The following is a 22,986-nucleotide window of genomic DNA, read 5'->3' on the forward strand; positions in this document are numbered from 1 at the left end:
AGGCGGCAAGACAATTGAGTCACGTGACAACTCGCTGCTAAAAGGTTTGGTGCGAATTTATTCCAACTGTTCATCCTGTTGTTTCGTACTTTTCATGTATATTTTGTGTGTGTTTCAATAAATCAAATACAACAATTATTTTAATTTTTAATAAAGGTGGAAAAAAAAATGTATTCAAAGTTGATTGACGACTGAACTGACCAATAAGAATACAGATTGTTTATAGAGGGCGGGGCTTAAGGGTTTGACGGAGGCTGGGTGTCTCCTGACCGGATGGTGACAGAAGTTTTCAATGTGGCTACTTTGACCACAAACCTTCCTCTTATTAATCTCCGTTATTGTCATTTGGCAGCGGGAACACGTCAACCCTCGTTAGTGTCTTTTTTTGGCAAATCTTTGACAAACCCATCTGGAACTTTTACTAGAGGCCCTTTTTTTTTTTTTTTACGTGACCGTTCGGAGAGCCACTTGGCCGACCGAGGGAACCACCATGGGAAACCGGGGGATGGAAGACCTGATCCCCCTCATCAACAAGCTCCAGGACGCCTTCAGCTCCATCGGCCAGAGCTGCCACTTGGAGCTGCCCCAGATAGCGGTCGTCGGCGGCCAGAGCGCGGGGAAGAGCTCCGTTCTGGAGAATTTCGTCGGGAGGTGGGAACCTTTTAACGAAATCATGAAATAATCGTGTAAAATGTCTTCTTTCCAACTGAGCTTTTACTTAAAAGGACGCCTTTTTGTTTGTTTTCTTTTATTTTGAAGGCGGGCTATTCACTATCACTCATTACGCTTTTTACACAGTAAATATCCATGTTTAGGCTTAGGGGAAAATAACTTGAACATATTTGCTTAAATGTAAAAAAGTATTGCTTCTCTTTTACTTTATTCGGTAACACTTTAGTATGGAGAACATACTCGACCAGTTTATTATTAAAGTAACAAAGACTTAATTTAGAGTTATTTGGACACTACGGGAACAATATAAGGGTTAGGTTTAGGGTTAGGGTTACTAATAAGCAATAATTCTGAGGTTATTGAGGGAAGACTCTTAGTTAATGGCTTACTGGTTGTATAATAAGGCTATGTAGAATAAGGCATTAATAAGTACTTAATAATGACTAATTAAGAGCCAATATGTTACTAATTTGCATGTTAATTAATGGTGTATATGTGTTCCCCGTACTAAAGTGTTACCCTTCATTCTTCTCCGTTCACCCTAAACTAACATGTCAAACATTAACAAAGCACTTGCCTTCAGGTTGTAAATACACCTTTTATTGTTCATGTGTTACATAGGTCGGCTCTTGAAAAGGGGTAGAGCAGTGTATGACTTTGGAATATTAAGTGCTTGCTGTATGAATAGATTATTAGACTCAGTGCAGAAATGCTTGGAGTCTATCAGGATGCCAGCACTGCTGAATTTGGGTGCTTTTTTTTTTTTTCCAGTGAGACTGACAGAATCTTAATGAGTTCCTCCTGAATGCAAACAACAACAAAGCAACTGTTGGAATATCATCTGACTGCAGATGCTTTCATGGGATGGTTGCAGTTAGTGTTAGTTCATTCAAATAACATTCAACATTTTCCGTTGGATGATGTTGCAATGGATTAGGCGTCCACCATGCTTCCTTTTCCCCTGTCGCCTTTTGTCCGCGGGTCCCAAGCGGTTCCTGGGGGAGACAGTGGGGCCATTGATTTACTGATGTGTGGGGTCATCAGTGATGTCACCAGCTGCACTGTCATGTGTGTATGACACACTTTAGCTGGCAGAGCTTCACAAAGGGTGTCTGAGCGGTTTTTATGTTCGTCAAAAAACCTACGACAGTGGAACGAGCTTACGTCGCCAACCCGTTTGATGGCGAACATCAACTCCTGGATCCACCATGGCTTTGTTTTGCTCGCCTGACAATATCGATATTAGGGCTAGGAATCCCAAGGCACCATTTTACATAACGTTTATTGTGACAGAAATTATCACGGTTATCAATATCATCATGGTATTGTTGAATGTGCTCAAAAAGTACTTATACACATTTATTTAAAGGGGCCCTATTATGCAAAACCAACCTTTCTTGCCTATTAGAACCTGCTGTTGTGTATTTGGGATGTGCATAAGGCCCGACAATGTTAAATCAAACAGTGGAGGCATTGCGGCAATATTTATAAAACAATCGTGCCTTCTTTCATACTTCCTTGAATCAAGCCGCCAATTTGGTGACGTTTTTCCCATTAGTGACACAAACGGATTATCCATATAAGGCATACATTTACTAATAGGTCATTGCGCGGTTCCACAATTGAAATCCGACATTGTCAATAAGCGCCTTCTTTTTCACGATCATCTTGTTGTGGGGCAGACTAGCTCGTACATGCGCATGCATCCTCTGTCGTTGCCATTTCTGATACAAAGTAGCGTATAGTTCAGTCAGTGGACTCCATATGGAAGCGCTAAAAACTACCAACAAAGTTGTCGGGGAGAAGACGCAGTTGAAGTAGAGCCACGCAAATAAGACCGCCCAGAAAATGGCAGCAAGCATCTTAAAAACAGTCTGTAAAATATAATCTATGCAACATTTTACCAATGAACCACCATTACCGTATTTTTCAGAGTATAAGTCGCACCGGAGTATAAGTCGCACCTGCCGAAAATGCATAGTAAAAAAGGAAAAAAAACATATATAAGTCGCACTGGAACCCGGCCAAACTATGAAAAAAACTGCGACTTATAGTCCGAAAAATACGGTACATGTTATGTGGACCACAAGAAAGTGTTTTAAATGTAGAAAAAAATCATAACACGACCCCTTTATTAATAAATAAATGACAAACAATATACGAATTGGCAGAAAAAACACAAGTTTTAGTTTTCTTAAGAGTCTTGTTGTTTGTTATTTAAGTGTTTAAATGACTGTCTTGTATTCATGTTAGCAATTAAGGTAGCTAGCGATTAGCGTGCCACAGTATTTGCCAGTTAGCAATCAGCACACTCGGTTCTAGATAGCGATCAGCACGCTTGTGACCAGCTAGTGATCAGCATCTTAAATGCTCGCTAGCGATCAGGGCATTAGCTGCTTCTCCAGGAAATGAGCAGTGTCACCGCACCATGAGTTTATCAAAGTACAGTAATCAATTACTAATCAATTACAGTTTTACAGTGATCAAAATTTGCAACAGTTATAATTATCAACCAGATTTTATTTAAAAACTAATAAAATAATACACACATTACACAAACTGGCAGAAGAAACAAAGCATTATTACAGTCGTCCCTCATTTATCACAGTTAATTTGTTCTGGACATGACCGTGATAAACAAGATTTTCCAACCTGTAACCTGTGTTGAAAAAATGTCATTATAATTATTATACCAAATAATACATTACGAAAATCTGTTTGAATCAAGAATCGTGTTGTATCGAGAATCAATTCTGAATTTGAATCGTCACCACATTGGAATCGGAATCAGATTGAATCGTTAGATGCCGAAAGATTCACACCCCTACTTTCCAGAGTCACTGCTACACTCTTTTAATCCAATATAGTAATGCTGCCTCAGGCCATGATACTTAACAGCGCACTCTAAATGGTTTGGTCTCCTTTAGTTGCCAATACTACTGGAGTTATTTATATGTTTTAGTTCATTTAGCTATTGTAATGCTTGAAAAATGGTTTAAAAAAAATAAACGGTTTACACCAATACTTAAAAAAAGACAACCATTTTAAACACATTTTAAATTTTCACAGGGTTGTATGTCATGCGGATTGAACAATATAGTAATTTAAATACTTCAACAATATAAATAAAATGTACAAATTCCCCAATATGAAGTAAAATCCACAAGACGTCGTGACTATTAACACAGCAAAACCAGCGAGCAATACAGAGAAAGTGCAGAAACCCGCCCACTAGATTTTACAGTTGTATAGTGACGCTTGTATTGTATTTTGTAGGGCAGTGTTTTTCAACCTTTTTTGAGCCAAGGCACATTTTTTTCGTAAAAAAAATACGGAGGCACACCACCAGCAGAAAAGGTTAAAAAATTAAACTCCACCAGGTTGTCGTGCCTTATTTTGAGTTTGTTGTTGTTTCCTGTGTGTATTGCTTTAGTTCCTGTCTTGCGCTGTTATTTTGGTGACCCTTCCTGTTTTGTTGGTGTTCTCCTGTAGCAGCTTCACGCCTTCCTTTGCGCGCTATTGCCCGCCCCTGCTTTGTTTTCACAATCAAGACTATTTAAGTTGTGCGTACGCTATCCTTCTTTGTGGGGACATTGTTGATTGTCATTTCATGTACGGGATGTGCTTTTGTGGACGCCGTATTTGCTCCACACGCTGTAAGTTTTTGCTGTCGTCCAGCATTCTGTTTTTGTTGACTTTGTAGCCAGTTCAGTTTTACTTTTGTTTTACATAGCCATCCCTATGCTTCAGTGCCTTTTCCTAGCGGGACTTGCCTTTTGTTGATTTTTTGTTTAAGCGTTACATACCTTTTTACCTGCACGCTGTCTCCCGCTGTGCTCTGCCTATTGGGACCACGACAAACCATCCTCGACGCGTTCCGACTTCTACAAAGCAATGAACTACCTGCTGCCACCTACTCATATGGAGTATTACATGGTTACCCTGCCAAGCTCTACACAGCACAGGCACTAGACAACGGCACATTATTATGATTATTGATTTGCAAAAAAACATTTTTTGGACCAATTAGGTGAAGTTGCATAATTTCCCACGGCACACCAGGCAATATATGCCGTGATATATTGATATATATATCGCGGCACAGTGGTTGAAAATCACTGGTGTAGGGTTTTGAGCTTTGATTCAGAGGATGGGCTGTAGGGGGCAGTAATGTTTGTGTGCTGTGTTGGAGCTGGCCTGGAAGTTGAGAAGAGTTTCAGTAAGAGTGTTGAAAGTGTGGACTGCATCTGTCTGTCTATTTTGTTTGACTAAATGTCATCCTGCCTCATTGTGATTCTGCCGACTTTACGGTATTTTAAGTGCAGATTTTTGTTTGATACTCACCATCTGCTGAAAACAACCATAGCATATCACGGCAGGTGACTCCACCTGTTGCTGAATTATTTAGCAAAATTTAGCATCAAAATGAGAGATCGATGGCAACTTTTTTCAGTGCCATAATGCAGGTGTTCTCAAACTTTTTTCCACCAAGGACCCTGGCAACAGAAAACACATGGCTCTCCCAGTACCACAATAATGACCAACTTCAAAGTACAGTAGCCTAGTAGGCCTAAATATTCATTAAAACAAGGCAGAGGTTTTATTTATCAAGTATGCTTAATATTTTTGTCCACTGTAATATTACATACAGTTTGAACAGCAGCACTATGTTTGAGTATTTCATTAAGTGACTCAAACCACTGTTTTGAGAATCACTGCCATAATGGAACCAACTTTTTGTACCTATCACTAGACGTTGCACATGTCAATGATAATATTTCAATATATTTATAGTGTGATAAAGGTGAAACCAACAAAAATCATAGTAAATATTTTGCAGCATAAGCTAAGCAGAGTAGAAACAGCCGTAATGCAAAAAGCAATGGTACAGTTTTAGTGAAACATAACTCAAACCAGGATTTTATTTTGAGATATTTAATACTTTTTTAAACTTGTTTAAAAAACATTACATGCCTCAAGTAAATCAAATTTATTAAGTATGAACACTTCCTCCCACTTCCAAAGACATGCACCTGGGGATAAGTTGATTGGCAACACTAAATTGGCCCTAGTGTGTGGATGTGAGTGTGAATGTTGTCTGTCTATCTGTGTTGGCCCTGCGATGAGGTGGCGACTTGTCCAGGGTGTACCCCGCCTTCCGCCCGATTGTAGCTGAGATAGGCTCCAGCGCCCCCCGCGACCCCAAAGGGAATAAGCGGTAGAAAATGGATGGATGGATAACAAAAATACATATTTATATTATATGTTTGATATTAAATAAATGAAGTCTACATCCTTTGGGGTGAAGATAAAGTTAATTAAAGCAATTGTGTTGTGATTAATTAAAATATGGTGTGTGATACATCTTATGTTTACGCTGCTTTCTGTTTGGACAGAAGTGCATGTTACTGTCTCTTTAAGACACTGCTTCTCAATTATTTTCTGTTACACCACCCCCCAGGAAGAAGACAATATTTTGGCCCCTGGCCCTACTCTCCACCACGACTATAAACATTATCATTACCAAAAATGTGTTGATTTCATGAAAAGCGGGAATTATTTTGAAAATGGTAAACAACTTGAATGGTCTGAATGAGTTGAAATGGTTGGTGTTGAAATTTTTCAAATCGGTCGAGAAATGTTGAAATAGTAACATGTTGAATTGAGAAATGGTATTACGGAATTCCTGGAATTTCGGGAAAAACGGCAATTTTTTCAGTTAAAAAAACAACTTTGTTTTTTGTCCTGATTAAGAGGAATGTTTTGATGGTGAAACTGTTAAAATACGTTGAAAAATGTGGAAGAAGTAGTCAAAAGAAAAAAGGGTGGAAATAGGGCTTTGAAAAGCCAGGAATTCTGGAAAATCCTGGAATTTTTTGGAACTTGGAAAAAAGGTAGTTTAAATTTCCAGGATGGTGGAATGTGTTTAAGGTAGAATGGTTTGAATCAGTTGAAAAATGTGGAAATGGTGAAAGTTTGAAAAATGGCCAATTCATTCCGATGGGAAAAATGTCCCGGAAAACCTGGAATTCTGGGAAATCTGGGAATTTTTGGATTTTTTCAAGGGAAAGCCTGCGATTCCTGAATAGGCTGAATAGTTTGAAGTTGGAATGGTTTGAATCGGGTGAAAAATGTGGAAAGTAGAGCGCACCAAAATCTGGAGAAGAAGAAGTTGTTTAATAAATTGATGAACTTTGGTGTAGACAACCATATGTGTGAATGCTTTGGAGCAATCACACAATAACACCAAAAAAAGATGCTCGATTGGTTGCCAGTTATTTTTCAATAATTCATTAAAAGTCTCTAGACATTTGAACCTTTCTAAAAGTACATTGTACAAAAAGCAGCAACAATTGAAAATATGGCAACAGGATTAAAAAAATATATGATAATACTAATTAATAACAACACATTTGTTTTTAAATGTATTTATACATTTTTTGAGCCTATTTAAAGAAAACCATATCATCATAGCAAATTACTCAACGTCATGGTGACCACGCCCATAACCGCGCCCCTGACCACTCCCCCACCACCAAAGGTATTTTGGCAGTCTAGGTGAAACCCTGTAGTTTGTATTTATTGTTTAGCTTTTACCATTAGTGCTGCATGATGCTTAGTGTTTCATTAAAGCTGGATCTATTTAGCACAAAGCTTCTAAAAATGGAGTCTGGGATCATCCTCCTTATATTCAGGCTACAAAATATAAGGTTCTGGATCATCATTTGTCCCAAAGTAGTCATTGTTGTCTCTCACTAAGTCTGCATGAGTAGCAATGTTGTTATTGTTGAATGAAATAGCAAACGTTTTGATGCGTTTGCGAAATTAATACGCCACCCTATGCCTAAAATGACCAAAAATACCTAAATATTATATGTTATTATGAATGTGCCTGTTACTACATTACATATATACTTACAGTGTGTATATAAAACATTGTTGGAGGTTTTTGGAGGTTTTTTAGAGCTTTATAGGGGAATACTGTGGAGTGAATCCCATTACCTCCATTGTTAGCTGACTTTTGCGAGTGTTTATTTTACAAGTTAGAATGCATTAAAAAAAACATATGTGTTCTTGGCTTACATAAGAATTGTGAATTATTAGCAAAATTAAAAAACATGTGCAGTTCCCCTTTAACGGTCAATTTGGTATTCGATCCAAATTTTTCAGGAAAAATATTCAGTGAATGTCAAGAAAATGTCAAATTTTCATTTTGCATGTTGCACAAATTGCGGCAGCATATCTGGTTTGACTTCTGTGACTTACTTTTTAGGGTTTCTAAATACCTTATATTTACACATAATAACTGTAATAGTTTTTAACATGTTACCTAAAAAGAAAGCAGCTTGATTGATCGGTTATGTATTCCATTGTTTAACTGAGCCCTAAGCTATTTTCGGAGCCCTATACTCTCATTGTTTCTATTTTTAACAGATCTTTCAGACAATTATTGTAAAGGAATGGTTTTGGCATTTGTATTCAATCACGATTTGATGCTTTCGTAAGTGACAGGAATTGCTAAGAAAAGAGGATGGGGAATTGTTGTGTAATTTCCTGATTGCTCCGTCAGCAGTGGATAACAGGCGTTGTTTATGCGTTTGTAGGAACATATGCACATATTTGATGGATATAGGTTATATTGCCTAATATTGCATGAAACACTTTCAGGTTTAATTTGTTTTTATTTAGTAGCACATTACCTTACATTAAAATACTCCTGTCTCAATTGCAAGATATACAAATAACACAATTATGTGTACGTATAGGTAACACACATACTTTTGATATGTAAAATACTGTATATGTAGATCTACATATCCTGAACCATCATTGCAAAATCCACAAAACAAGTGTATCAGTGTGGCTGTAATAATGACAGACACACTGTCATTGCCTAGAGAGATGTGTCATCAGTGACCTGGAAATAATCACGGTTCTATTGAACAAGAGTTTCCATTCTGATGAACTAGGATGTACATAAAATGAATTAGCTATATGTGTTTCCTTTTCTCTTGTAAGTCTAAAAGTCAAACTGTGGAAACGTTTTTGTGTACACTCTTAACTGTGATTTTCTCTATTTTTACCTTGCAATGCATGACAAAATCCAGAAGACACATTTCTTGTTGTTACCATTTGGAGTTACTATTGCATTTCATGTGATTATCCATGTTTGTTATGAGTGTGTGTTAAACATACGCTGTGTTTCTCCCTCAGAGACTTTTTGCCCAGAGGCTCTGGCATTGTCACCCGCCGTCCTCTCATACTGCAACTAGTTAACAATAAAGCAGGTAAGTTACTACATGTGCAGTACAAACCTTGTGATATTTGACGGGGCCCGCCCCATGTTTAGAGACATACATGGCATCCCAAAAGTATTCACTTTTTCTACATTTTGTTATGTTACAACCTTATTCCAAAATGGAATACATTTATTTTTGTCCCCAAAATTCTACTTTTTAAAAAAAATTTTTTTTTTACACATTTTTGCTAATTTGTTAAAAACAACAAAAACACAAATCACATGTACTTAAGTATTTACAGCCTTTATAACTGAAGCTCAAAAGTGAGTTCAGGGCTTACTGTTTCAACTGATCATCCTTGAGATGTTCCAATTGTAATCCACCTGTAGTAAATTCAGTTGGTTGGACATGATTTGGAAGGGCAAACACCTGTCTATATATAAGGTTCCACACTTGATAGTGCATGACAGAGCACAAACCAAGAATGAAGTTGAAGGAATTGTCTGCAGACCTCCGAGAAAGGATTGTCTCTAGTCACAAATCTGGGGAAGGGTGCAGAAAAATATCTGATACCTTGAAGGTCCCAATGAGCACAGTGGCCTCCATCATCTGTAAATGGAAGAAGTTTGGAACCACCAGGACTCTTGCTAGAGCCGTGTGGCCGTCTCAACTGAGCGATTGGGGGAGAAGGGCCCTCGTTAGGGAGATGACCAAGAACCCGATGGTCACATGATCATCAACGTGGTTGCTTGTTCTACTTTGTTTTAGTTTGGTTCATCAGTGTCGCGACCACATCCCTTTAACAGCCCATATGAATACTTGTTACTTAAAGGGGTTGTTTGCAACTTGCTCACAGTTAAATTTTTCAAAGCAAAAAATATAACAAGAACACAATTGGCCAGCTCGTGTTACCGTTAGTGGTTTAACACAACACATAAAACGGTCTATATTTTATATGAGTTTGTGGAGTACATTTTTTTATCGCCCTGAATAAAGTAACTAGTGTTTATGGCAGTCACTCACCTTGTCTCGTCAACACATTTGCGCAGGGAGCACATGCACACATACAAACGCAGTCCAAGAGAAGCAACAAACAATTTGCAGTCATGTTGTTGTTATGATAGAATATACATTCAATGACAGCTAACGCTAGCTATCCAAATTGCTATCATTAGCTAACCACACCCAAAGCTAATGCGCGTGCATGTGTTACATACGTAGGTAGTTACGTCATTACGTCCGAGAAGCCGAAAGAGGTCGGGACAACTGTGTAAAATATATTGGAAAGTTAGCGCCCTCTAGACATCTGAGTAAATGTTGCAAACAGGCCATTTAAGTATCATATATGTATATATATATATCATTATATTACAGCCATGCTAGGCGTACATGAATGTACTGCATCAACAAAACATCAAGTTAAAATGTGAAAATTATAATTAGATCAGTGTATTGTATATTTACAACACGCATTATAACTGAAAAAATATTACTAATAATTGACTAAAATAGGATGACAAAACTATTTAAATAAAAATAAACTATTAATAATAATTAAAGTACCATTAAAAAAGAAAAAAATTAATAAATAAAATTAAACATCAAATCGAAATAAGTGTCGTAAATTAGCATGATCTTCTGTGACTAAGCTGCCAAAGAAGATATATATATATATATATATATATATATATATATATGTATATATATATATATATATATATATATATATATATATATATATATATATGTATATATATATATATATATATATATATATACATATATATATATATATATAAATATATATATATATATATATATATATATATATATATATATATAGCAGCTCGTGCAGAACTCTGCTGCTCGTCTGCTAACACAGACCCGCAGACGTGAGCACATCACCCCTATATTAGCGTCCCTTCACTGGCTCCCTGTGCGTTATCGAATCAATTTTAAACTCCTTTTATTTGTTTTTAAATGTCTAAACAACCTCGCGCCAACCTATCTCTCCGACCTCCTTCAGCCTTACTGCCCCACCCGATCCTTAAGATCAGCCGATCAGCTGCTGTTGACGGTCCCTGACACAAGGCTGAAGCTTAGAGGTGACAGAGCTTTCACCATTGCTGCTCCCAAGCTCTGGAACGACCTACCTCTGAGTATTAGACAAGCCTCCTCTCTTCCTGTTTTTAAATCTCTCTTAAAAAAATTCCATGGCTTTTAACACTGAGTGATATCCATCCTACAATGGCGCCCCATAATACACCTGCTGTGAACCTGTTTTTATGTTTTTATGTTTTTATTTATTCTATTTTATTTATTTATTTTTTTATCGTGTTCTGTTTGTGTTGTGTTGTGTTTGCTCGGTACTCGTATTATCTTTTAACCTGCCCATTGTACAGCACTTTGGCTACCCCTGTGGTAAATTTTAAATGTGCTTTATAAATAAAGTTGATTTGATTTGATTTGATTTATATATATACATACCCGCGACCCCAAAGGGATTAAACGGTAGAAAATGGATGGATACACACACTATATATACACATTTATACATATAGAATATACTGTATACAGAATATATGTGTTTGTATACATATAAATGCATGTTCCCTTCTTTCTTGATCACAAGAATATAAGTTGGTGTATTATCTTATTCTGAAGGCTTGCATTGATTTGATTTAGAAAAGATTTGCAGTAGTGCTGATAAGATCCAGAGAAAAAAAAGAGTCCTCCTCTTTTTCCAATACCACACAAAGTGGTTGGCTTTTAGCTTGTTATTTGTCCAACTCAATTCTCGTTTTTATACCCTTTGCAAGAAATGCATTGCAGGCTTACTCCGTAGCTGCCTATCTTGTATGTGCTAGTTTTCTGAGACTCTTATTTTGTTAGCGCAGGCAGGATGGAGCAGCACTTTTATTGTGAAGACAGGAACTGTGCCGTCTTTACACTTTTGACGGCAGGGGTTTTGAGAGAGGGTCTGTGCCGGTCGTGTTTTTCTTCATATTGAGTTTGCAGCAGCCATTGATCATCTCACAAGATTCTAGCTTGCCGTGTATGTCAATCAAGTGGGGAAAGTGACCTTGGAGTGAAGATTGATGATAAATCAATTTTAGGTCTATTTTTTTTTCATGCCTGGCGATCAACCGAAACCCCTTTGCGATGGACCTAATGGGCACCCCTGGTCTATTCTATAGCATTTGTACAGCACAGATAAAGACAAACCATAATTCTATCTTAACACGTTTTAATTACAGAGTATGCAGAGTTCCTGCACTGTAAGGGTCGGAAATTTGTGGACTTTGATGAAGTCCGTCAAGAGATTGAAGCAGAGACTGACCGACTCACCGGGTCCAACAAGGGCATCTCACCCATCCCCATCAACCTCAGAGTCTACTCCCCTCACGGTGAGGAAAACACGTATAGACAAACAGTTTCCCTGGCATTTTGCTGCAAGTCTTATATCTCCTCTGTCATTTCTCTCCCAAATCAATACCTGTCAGTGTTGAATCTGACCCTGATCGACCTGCCGGGGATGACAAAGGTGGCTGTCGGAGACCAACCTGTAGACATCGAACACCAGATCAGAGACATGCTGCTACAGTTCATTACCAAGGAGAGCTGCCTGATCCTGGCCGTCACTCCGGCCAACACTGACCTGGCCAACTCTGACGCTCTCAAGATTGCGAAGGAGGTGGACCCCCAAGGTAACACAACTTGCATTTCTACACAATTAAAATTGTGTTTGTTGGATTATTGTCTTTGTCTGTTCAATGTCCATGTGCTATAACCCTACCACATTAGAACAAAATACTTTAGTCTCCATTCGCATTTGGCTTTCTACCCATAAAACAATTAGAAGGAATGCAATTAATTAGTGTTTAATATGATCCTTCTGTAATCCAATAAGGCAATTATTTTTTATTTGATTTGACCAAAGTATCATACATTCCTTTCACATGAAGCTTTTTATTATTCTACTTTGATTCATCGATTCATCTATTTACTTGGATTTTGAGTGAGGGTACACCCTGGACTGTTTTTCAGGTAATCACTGGACACATAAATGACAATTCACACATATTGACAACTTAAAATCTCCCTTAATAATATTTTTCACAGCTCAACAGATTTTTCATTTTCAAAAGATTGTTTAAAAAAAAAAAGTGCAAAATTTGCAACAACTTTGGTTTATCTTAAACAGCATATTGTAGTGTCTGAATGAGTTGCCTCTGGACTACCCAGCATGCCTTGCATGCACTTTATAAATACAGTGCTAAGTTGTTATGTATGGCCCAATAGTACTAGTAGTAGTAGTAGTAAGTTGATTGTTTTATGTGTTGCTGTGAATGTGTATGAGGTACTTCCTGGTTAACACGATGATGAGCAATTGCAACAATTTTTCTTATACCATAAACAGCTTCTGAATGAGTTGCCTCTGGACTACCCAGCATGCCTTGCATGTACTTTATAAATACCGTCAGGTTTACGTGTTCAATGTTAGTGCCTAGTTGTTACGTATGGCTCATGTATTAGTAGTAGTCATTGTAGTATGTGTAGTAGTAGTCGTAGTAGTTGACTTTTGTTATGTGTTGCTGTGGTACTTACTGCTACTTGCTGTGGTACTTACTGGTCAACACGGTGATGGACAATTGCAACAATATTGCTTATATCATAAAAAGTACGTTGTAACTTCGGAATCAGTTGCCTCTGGAGTACCCAGCATGCATGCACTTTATAAAAATCGTCAGGTTTACGAAATTACGTGTTTGTTGTTAGTGCTTAGTTTTTATGTATGACCCATGTAGTAGTAGTGGATTTGTGTTATGTGTTGCCTTAGATGTGTATGAGGTACTTACTGGTCAACATGGTGATGGACAATTGCAACAATATTGCTTATATCATAAAAAGTACGTTGTAACTTCGGAATCAGTTGCCTCTGTAGTCTGTACTACCCAGCACTTTATAAATACCGTCAGGTTTACGTGTTTGTTGTTCTGTATGGCTCATAGTAGCAGTAGTAGTAACTGTAGTAGTAGTATTAAAGTTGTAGTAGTAGTAGTAGTTTGAAAAAGGGGGCCAAGACCTTCCCGGTGTGGCGCGGTTGTGGCCTGAGGGTTCCTGGTAAGATCCCCACCTTCTTCCAACCTAGTCACGTCCGTTGTGTCCTTGAGCAAGACACTTCACCCTTGCTCCTGACGGGCGCCTTGTATGGCAGCTCCTGCCATCAGTGTATGAATGTGTGTGTGAATGGGTGAATGTGGAAATAGTGTCAAAGCGCCTTGAGTACCTTGAAGGTAGAAAACCGCTATACATGTATAACCCATTTACCATTTAGTAGTAGTAGTGTGGTGGCGTCGCTCAAATGGGAGAGCGATCGTCCAGAAACTTGAGGGTTCTTGGTAAAAATCCAGCATCCGCCTTCCTAGTTACTCCTGTTGTGTCTTTGGGAAAGACACTTCGCCCTCCTTGCTCAAGTGCCGCTCACACTGGTGTCTGCATGTGGGTGGCAGGACTCCCTTGCAAAAGATGTTCTTAATCTCACTGGGACTTTCTTGGGTAAATAAAGGGTAAACAAAAACGTAGTAGTAGTAGTGTAGTTGTGTATGAATGTTCTCATTCGGCATTCAATCGATAACAACTTGACTGTTTGATCGAGTCTAGGTCTGACCATTCTAAGTCCATGAGCACAAACTGATGGAGCCTACCCGGATGAGAGGCGAAACGTCTTCTAAGATAAACCAAACAGTCCAGTTGCGATCAATTGAATGCCCTGAGATAGGAGTGTAGTTGATTTGAGTTATATGTTGCTGTGGATGTGTATAGTGTTCTTCCTTGTCAACATGATTATTAGTTCAATGAAAAAGACTCCTGACACCCGGCTGTAGGCTTGTGTTTTGTTTAAGCAGGAATAAAGACGCTCATGCTAAAAGTCCCAGAAATATCCAGAGAAAACCTTTGCACTCAGGGAAAGACTATGCAAATTCAACACAACGTTCCAAAGAGGATTCAAATGTTCAGACTGAGAGGCTGACATTTAACTGAAGACATATAGTCTAATGTTTATATTAAAGATTTTAAAGATATTAAGATGGAAAAACTATCTGAGAGACATTTTTAGCAGCGACACATTTGTCTTCAGGTCTGCGGACTATCGGAGTGATCACCAAGCTGGACTTGATGGATGAGGGGACGGACGCTCGAGACATCCTGGAAAACAAACTACTTCCTCTCCGAAGAGGTTAGGCCACACACTCACAACTACGCACAGTTATTTTTTGTTCACCCATTTTTAAATGTATTTGTCAGTGTGATATCTTTAATGGCACCTTCACTGTCATTCCCATCAATAGAACACATCTAGTTTGAAATTGTAGTAATGCAGAATGTTCATTATGTATTCTTAAAAGGTTATATTGGCGTGGTGAACCGCAGTCAGAAGGACATTGATGGCAAGAAAGACATTCGTGTTGCTTTGGCAGCTGAACGCAAGTTCTTCTTGTCCCATCCTGCATACAGACACATTGCAGAGCGTATGGGCACGGCACACCTACAGAAGACACTTAATCAGGTCAGTCACACACCTAACGATACCCACAGGGCGACATTTAAAATATAATTAGATCTAATTAAAATTTGAATCAAAAATATATTTTAAAACATTCTATAGTTGTAATTTAGTCGGAAACAAATATTTAAACCCTAAAAATGTGTTCATCCATCCAGTTATTTTTAGTAAAAATGGGGTGAAGTCGATCCAACCTGCACGTGAGAGTTGTAGGCCCTATAAATTGATATAAACCATAGTGTTGGTAACCATAGTTACAGTTGTTCACACTGCACTGCAAGTTTTTTTTAGACGACCATACAAAAAAGCCAGAGAAGTGTTTGTCTTACAGAATACTATACATTTACATAGTTTTGGTCAAATCACTACAGGCTGAAATAAATCTTGTACGACTATACACTATCACCTTTGTATGTTGTTTGTTGGTCTGTCTATTCAGATATGCTTATAATGTGAACATCATTCTCAGAGTTCTGGGCCTTAAAAACTTTCTAATGTGGCAAACAAATAGAAATCATCCAATCCAGAGTCAAACTTTCAATAGTAAAACAATTTTAAATTCAGACGAAATTCCAAAATGTAATCACCTGTTCCTTATCTAATTTGCTGAAAGGTAGATGAAAATCCGCTCATACCTTTTTGAGCTTTCTATAACACAATGAAAAAAACCAGTGAATACACTTGTCTGTCTCCACTATGTTTGTGTGTGCGGGTCCGCTAGCCCACACACACACACACACACACACACACACACACACACACACACACACACACACACACACACACACACACACACACACAGAAGGTAATGTAGTAGAAATGATCCCGATTAGACCCAAAATCTAATTAGTCGTTCCCTTTTTAATGTCTAACATTACCTGAAAATTTTTCCACAACGTTTTGAGTTTATTTGCTAACTAATTAACTAACTAAATAACTGATGACAACAACAATTACATAATGTCTTGAGATAGTTAAAAAAATACAAATTCTCTTTTGAGTAATAAGTAACTTTTGAAAGTAAAAACCCTAAGAAATAGCAAAAACCATGTTCAAACAGACATGTTGCTCTAAAATCTCCTATTATGTCATGTGCAACTGGGTGCAACGCCAACGTTTTGAGGTGTATTTTTGATAGAATTATAAAACAACCTTCACAACTTATTTTTCATATTTTTTTCTAGGGTAAAAAATACCATCTTATATTCTGGTTAACATTATAGATGTTATTTTCAAATGTGTGTATTTTTTTCTACAGCAACTTACCAACCACATTCGTGACACTCTGCCAGGGTTACGCAGTAAGCTCCAAAGCCAGCTGCTTTCCCTGGAGAAAGAGGTAGAAGAATACAAAAACTTTCGCCCTGATGATCCTACACGCAAAACCAAGGCCTTGCTTCAGTCAGTGCACACACATAACACCCAACGATTTAAAGACAGTTTCAAGTTTCAAGTTAAGTTTCAAAACTTAACTTCAAAAGTTTAATTTGCCCTTCTGCTCCTTATGTGCAGGATGGTGCAGCAGTTTGGAGTGGATTTTGAAAAGTGCATCGAAGGCTCAGGAGATCAGGTGGACACCTCTAACTTATCTGGAGGAGCAAAGATCAACCGCATATTTCATGAGCGCTTTCCTTTTGAACTCGTGAAGGTGACCACCGTTACAATGTCTACGCTCACAAGATGTTAAAGGGGCTGTTTGAAACCTGCTCAAAGTTAAATTTTTCAAACCAAAAAATACAACAACAAACCCCACCGGCTAGCTTATGTTACCGTTAGTAGTTTAACAGAACAGCCGTAAGGGGACGGGATGTAATACTAAAGTCAGCGCTCTCTAGGTTGCAAACTGCCCCTTTAACAGTAATAATGGCTGTAATTATAATGGTATATGCTTATTCCTCATGAAATATTTAAGGCTTTTATGCTCTGTGCCTTAGATGGAGTTTGATGAGAAGGAGTTGAGGAAGGAGATCAGTTACGCCATCAAAAACATTCATGGAGTCAGGCAAGTTGAACAACCTGTGACCATGTTGCACATAAACACTTTGTTTTTTGTGTCTGTGAGCTGTCTCCCTTGTTTGTCTTACAATAACTTACAATATCAACCCATTTCTCATGACTCATTTTCCTACTGATTTAAGTTATTTGTAATCTTTAATATGTTTTTAGATACCCCATTGTTGTCTTGTTTCTAAGTGTCTTCTTCCTTTGTGCACTTCCTGTTTTCCTGCTCCATGTTTGTCCCATCTCTATGTCCTTCAGGACAGGCCTGTTCACCCCAGACATGGCGTTTGAGGCCATAGTGAAAAAGCAGATCATTAAGCTGAAAGAACCTTGTCTGAAATGCATCGACATGGTCATCCAGGAGCTCATCAACACAGTCAGACAGTGCACCAATAAGGTACCACTGCATGGTCTCCTGCTCTGATGCCATGCTTGCACATCAGAGAGGTTGGCCAAGTGCAGTTCAGCTAGAAGCATTTGTTAATGTACTGCTACAGTTGTGTTCTTCATTTTCACTTTTGCATTATAACGTGTACCTGTTTGTGCACGCTTCCTTTCTGTGATAACCTCCCTTAACCCTTAAGTTCACTTCTTTGTGAACATATGCAAAAGTCTTGGCTGCAATGTGGCTGTGTGGTCAGAAACAGATCTCTATACTTGTTCTTGTACCGGTTGATAAAAAAACAAGCTGCAGGCTTTTCTTTTTTTTTTCAAACTTCCTAATCTTGTGGCCTGACTTTAACCATAGACTATTGCTGCAAAGTTAGTTAGTGCTCAAATACTTACTCTAAAGATCTGCTACAATGTTCTGTGCACTCTGATCTTACTCCATCCATTTGTTTGCAAAAACCTTGCGGTGTTAGGGTATTAAACAATGAGGCCTGTTTAGTACAGCGAGACAGTGTCGACTGTATAATGTATTTAACCTGGATAAAATGTTGTCATTTAATTTGTGTGTGGAACATGCTCTCATAAGGTGTTTATAAAACCACTTAAGATTCACTTTGAAAACTTTTAGGTGTCTCAAGTATCCTCCGGGCGCCTCCATAGGGAGGTGTTCACAGCACGTCTGACTGGTAGGAGGCCTTGAGGAAGACACAGGACATTTTGAAGAGACTATGGGCCTGATCTACAAAAGGTTTGCCCGTATTAAAACACGTGCAAACTTGATAGTACACATTGCGTCTCTTAAAGTACCAGTAGAGTGGAAAAACAAGTTGCCTCTATATTGAAGCTATTATCATATATATATCTGATGTATGACACCGAAAGATTTACAAAGTTTGCGAATAAATAGATATGATGAAAATAGTGTCAATCTCATGGAGATTGCTGAGCCATTTTAAGAGATAATTAGCTAGCCAGTCACGTGATAGTGTGACTAGAGACAGATCCCTTCCCCACCAACAACAACGCAAATCATGCAGACTTTGTGAGAGACAACAAAAACTACTTTGAGACAAATGATGATCCAGAAACTTATATTTTTGATCCTGAATATAAGGAGAATGAGCTACACGTTTTAGAAGTTATGCTAAACAGATCCAGCTTTAGTGAAGCACTAAGCATCATGTAGCAGTATTGCTAAGTGCTAAACAAAAAATAGAAACATAAATCAAAAATCTCTTACTGTACAATGTCTGCTCTCAGTGTGATGACGACAGATAGGATGTCCATATCTTCCCGTTCAGATGAGTAATTAATTTTAATCCGCATTAAGGGTCAAAAAATTTGCTGTAGACACTGTCGTCTGTTGTCGTGTGTTTGTCTTCACCTCCGGGTATAAACTGAATGTTACAGATGAACAACTTCTAGATTCATGACAATTTTTTTCCATTACCCAGATCAGAGGCATGATTTATAATCTAGAATAACTTTGACGTGCCGAGACGCGATGCAGCAGTAGCAGAAACGGCAGCAAACAAGACATCGCCGGCTCAATGCTGCCGTGCCGTATAAGCTTCTTCTTCTTCTTTACAGTTTTACGGCAGTTTGCATCCATATATGTTGCATAACTGCTATCTTCAGTTTCATTTTATAATTACATTAAAGTCTCTCCTTTAGTCCAGTGCAGTATAAACTATAATTAGCTCTAAATTATCAATGCTACAAATAATTTGTCTGCGTTAGCACTTATAATAACAACATTACTAATATTTGGTTAACATTCAGGTGACAAGATTTAAATAGTGTTTTGTTTGATGGTAATTTAGAGAGTTTGTGGGCAAAATAAAGAGCCCCCATTGATTCCATTGTTAGCGGACTTTTTATCAATTTATTTATTTACGACTTAAATGCTTAAAAAAAGAAAAACATGTGTTCATGTCTTACATAGGGATTGTGAATGATAGATAGCCCATCTTTTTCTACATGTCTTTCTAATTTTTGCGTATTTCCAGTATGACTGATCTGACAACATGGTCAGATTGCAGAAACGTTCTACCAGTGACATCAATCTACGAAAATTACCGAAGGTATTCGGAGCGGAATATTCAAAATGGCTGACCGAATTTGTGGCATTTTTAATGATGAGACTGTATTTTCACATACTGTGTGGATTGTAATTACAATTGGATATGGTTTAATGGATACAATCAACACAATTAAGCATAAAAAGCCATCTTGTTTTTCCACTGTACTGGTACTTCAAATGAGCAAATTAGAAAGCACATGTGTCTTTATAAGAAGAATATATGCAAATTATTATAACACCGACAATACCGGAAGGAGAAAACGCAAATAAAATAATTCAGCACTCACAATGGATTTATCAAGACTAAAACTGTTCTGCGTCTGCTGTTTAGCGTCTATATTTAGCGCGTCAAGAATGGCATGAAATAGCTGTGAGAAAGGAGATGACTGTGCTGCAAAGAGACGATTGCGAGGGAAAATACTCCGTTTGTGTGCGTGTCAAAATATTTGGACTGTCGAAAATAAAAATTATTAGACATCGTCTATTCAAAATTATTATTTTATAATTTTAAAACTGCTTGTTGACCTAATTAACTTTTTAAAACTAATTCAATTGATTAGTTTTGTTGTCTGCTGGTGTTTTTGTATGTATTCAAGTGTCATATTTGGTGATGTTGTAAACTTGCTAATGCTAATTACTCGCTGCGCATATACATCAAAGGTTTTGTAACCTGTTTTAAAAAGATTTTATTCTATTTTTTATACCACATAATATATTGCGTGGATCGTTTAGAATTGAGAATCGTGTTAAATCGAGAACTGATTATAAATCGTCACCCAAAAAATCAGAATTGAATCATGTCTTAGTGGCCTAGTGGTTAGAGTGTCCGCCTTGAGATCGGTAGGTTGTGAGTTCAAACCCCGGCCGATTCATACCAAAGACTATAAAAATGGGACCCATTACCTCCCTGCTTGGCACTCAGCATCAAGGGTTGGAATTGGGGGTTAAATCACCAAAATGATTCCCGGGCGTGAACACCGCTGCTGCTCACTGCTCCCCTCACCTCCCAGGGAGTGAACAAGGGGATGGGTCAAATGCAGAGGACAAATTTCACCACACCTAGTGTGTGTGTGACAATCATTGGTACTTTAACTTTAACTTAATATTTCCTGTAAACTGTAATTTTCATGTTTTATGCATGTTCAGTTTTACAGTGTGTCAAAGTAAAGTGTCTGAAATACAACTCAACTGGAGTCTTTATTAAGAACCTGTTATCCGTCTGCTGAGCTAACAAGTAACAAGTAGGGAATAAAACGTTAGTGGGGCAGAGTAGAGCACCTTAACATATACTTTTTGCTAAGATAATAATGAGTTTGTGGATACAATGTTATTGTTCCTGAAATGTTAATTAAACTAAACTACCACAAATTCATACTGCACTGTCCCTTCATTAAACATAAGATATTTGAAAAATTGCTGCTTGTCAATAATAGTGAAATGTGAATTATATTTATATAGCGCTTTTCTCTAGTGACTCAAAGCGCTTTACATAGTGAAACCCAATATCTAAGTTGCATTTAAACCAGTGTGGGTGGCACTGGGAGCAGGTGGGTAAAGTGTCTTGCCCAAGGACACAACGGCAGTGACTAGGATGGCGGAAGCGGGGATCGAACCTGGAACCCTCAAGTTGCTGGCACGGCCACTCTACCAACCGAGCTATACCGCCCCGTAATAAAGTGTGATGATAGGTCCTACAGCCAAACCAGTTTAGAAACACAGGGCTAAGGGAGGATGCAACACCTGGCCACACCTAAAAGAAGTTAAAACAGAAGAAAATACATGTTGCTATCTCCCTTTGCAGTTAGAACAGCTTCTACTTTACTCTTAACGATGCTGGAATGTGTCTGCGAGTTAGGGTTTTGCTCATTCATGGAGAAGAACATTTGGGTGGTCAGAGGTCACTGATGTTGAAGCGGGTTTGATGCCTCACAATTTCTTTTTTAACTTCATTCTAAAGGTGTTGAATGGGGTTGACCTCAGGGTTAGCTCTCAGGTTCCTCCACACTGAACTCTGTAACAGAAACGTGTCTTCACAAAATCAGTTACCAACAAAGTCGAAAATATAGAATTGTCCAAAATGTGGACAAAAATGTGAATAATTCGGAATCGGGGGGATTTAATTGTAAAATAATTGATGTCATTGTCTCCATCCTTGAAAACCAGCAGCTTGTTTTTATCGGCCAGAATTAAAATAATTGTTCTTGTCCTTGTCATGCTTCTCTTTGTTGTCTTTTCCAACTCGGGCTATCCTTTCTCTGCGACCCTCCCTGACCACTTCTCTACATGATACTACTCTGACTTTTGCCTCACCTGACATTAATCCTCCTACTCCCGTGATGCATCACCACAGGACAGGCCTGTTCACCCCAGACATGGCGTTTGAGGCTATAGTGAAAAAGCAGGTCATTAAGCTGAAAGACCCCTGTCTGAAATGTGTCGACCTCGTCGTCACCGAGCTTGTCGCCCTGATCAGGAAGTGCACTGAAAAGGTAAACTGGAAAAGTAAAAAGATGGCGTGCCGGATGATACAAGACAGTCCAAGACAGAATGAGGCAGAAGAGAAAAGAACTAACATGTCGCTGTCTAGTTTATTTGTTAACTGTTATTGATTACAGCACCCATGTCATCCTGTGATTCCCCCTTTAAAGACCAATTTAAGAGCCACCCACCCACATACCCATCAGCACTCGGAATGGTGATTAACCAACCCCTCACTCACTGATTACACCAAACCCGTATGACTTGCAGAAATTTCACGGCTTACATAAGACAAGATCTCTTTTTCCCGCTCTTCAAACCATTTTCTCAATCTTCCCCAGCACAACTCTTTGCCTTCACCGCTTCTTTCTTGCTCTTTCTCACCGATTCCTCTCAGCTTGAGGTTGTGCCACTTCAATGCAGTACAACCTCACTGGTAGACATCTGAATTGTTCGAGAAAAAATATTGACATATTAAGTGTAAGCAAATACAATACAAATAGAAACATTTAGATAATCTTAAAAGTTATCTAAGCATGAAAGTTAACCACTGT

The 22,986-nt window shown here is 38.2% G+C and overlaps 1 protein-coding gene across 7 annotated transcripts in view; it reads left to right on the forward strand.

Annotated features, from left to right (window-relative positions):
- Positions 1-253: 253 nt before the first annotated feature.
- The window catches only part of LOC133624496 (dynamin-2-like), a 46,214-nt gene continuing 23,481 nt past the window's right edge, over positions 254-22,986 (forward strand). For 2 of the 7 annotated variants that reach the window (XM_061988096.2, XM_061988102.2), the window contains exons 1-10: positions 255-651; positions 8,887-8,960; positions 12,170-12,319; positions 12,416-12,619; positions 15,055-15,153; positions 15,323-15,483; positions 16,739-16,881; positions 16,993-17,128; positions 17,415-17,482; positions 17,740-17,878. In XM_061988096.2, coding sequence (XP_061844080.1) covers positions 491-651; positions 8,887-8,960; positions 12,170-12,319; positions 12,416-12,619; positions 15,055-15,153; positions 15,323-15,483; positions 16,739-16,881; positions 16,993-17,128; positions 17,415-17,482; positions 17,740-17,878 — 1,335 coding nt within the window. In that variant the 5' untranslated portion in view covers positions 255-490. Of the gene's footprint in view, positions 652-8,886; positions 8,961-12,169; positions 12,320-12,415; positions 12,620-15,054; positions 15,154-15,322; positions 15,484-16,738; positions 16,882-16,992; positions 17,129-17,414; positions 17,483-17,739; positions 17,879-22,304; positions 22,444-22,986 lie in introns of all 7 variants that reach the window. The other 5 variants (XM_061988097.2, XM_061988099.2, XM_061988101.2 and 2 more) reach the window with 4 other exon arrangements.

The sequence above is a fragment of the Nerophis lumbriciformis genome, linkage group LG27 (assembly GCF_033978685.3).
Source record: "Nerophis lumbriciformis linkage group LG27, RoL_Nlum_v2.1, whole genome shotgun sequence".
NCBI lineage: Eukaryota > Metazoa > Chordata > Actinopteri > Syngnathiformes > Syngnathidae > Nerophis > Nerophis lumbriciformis.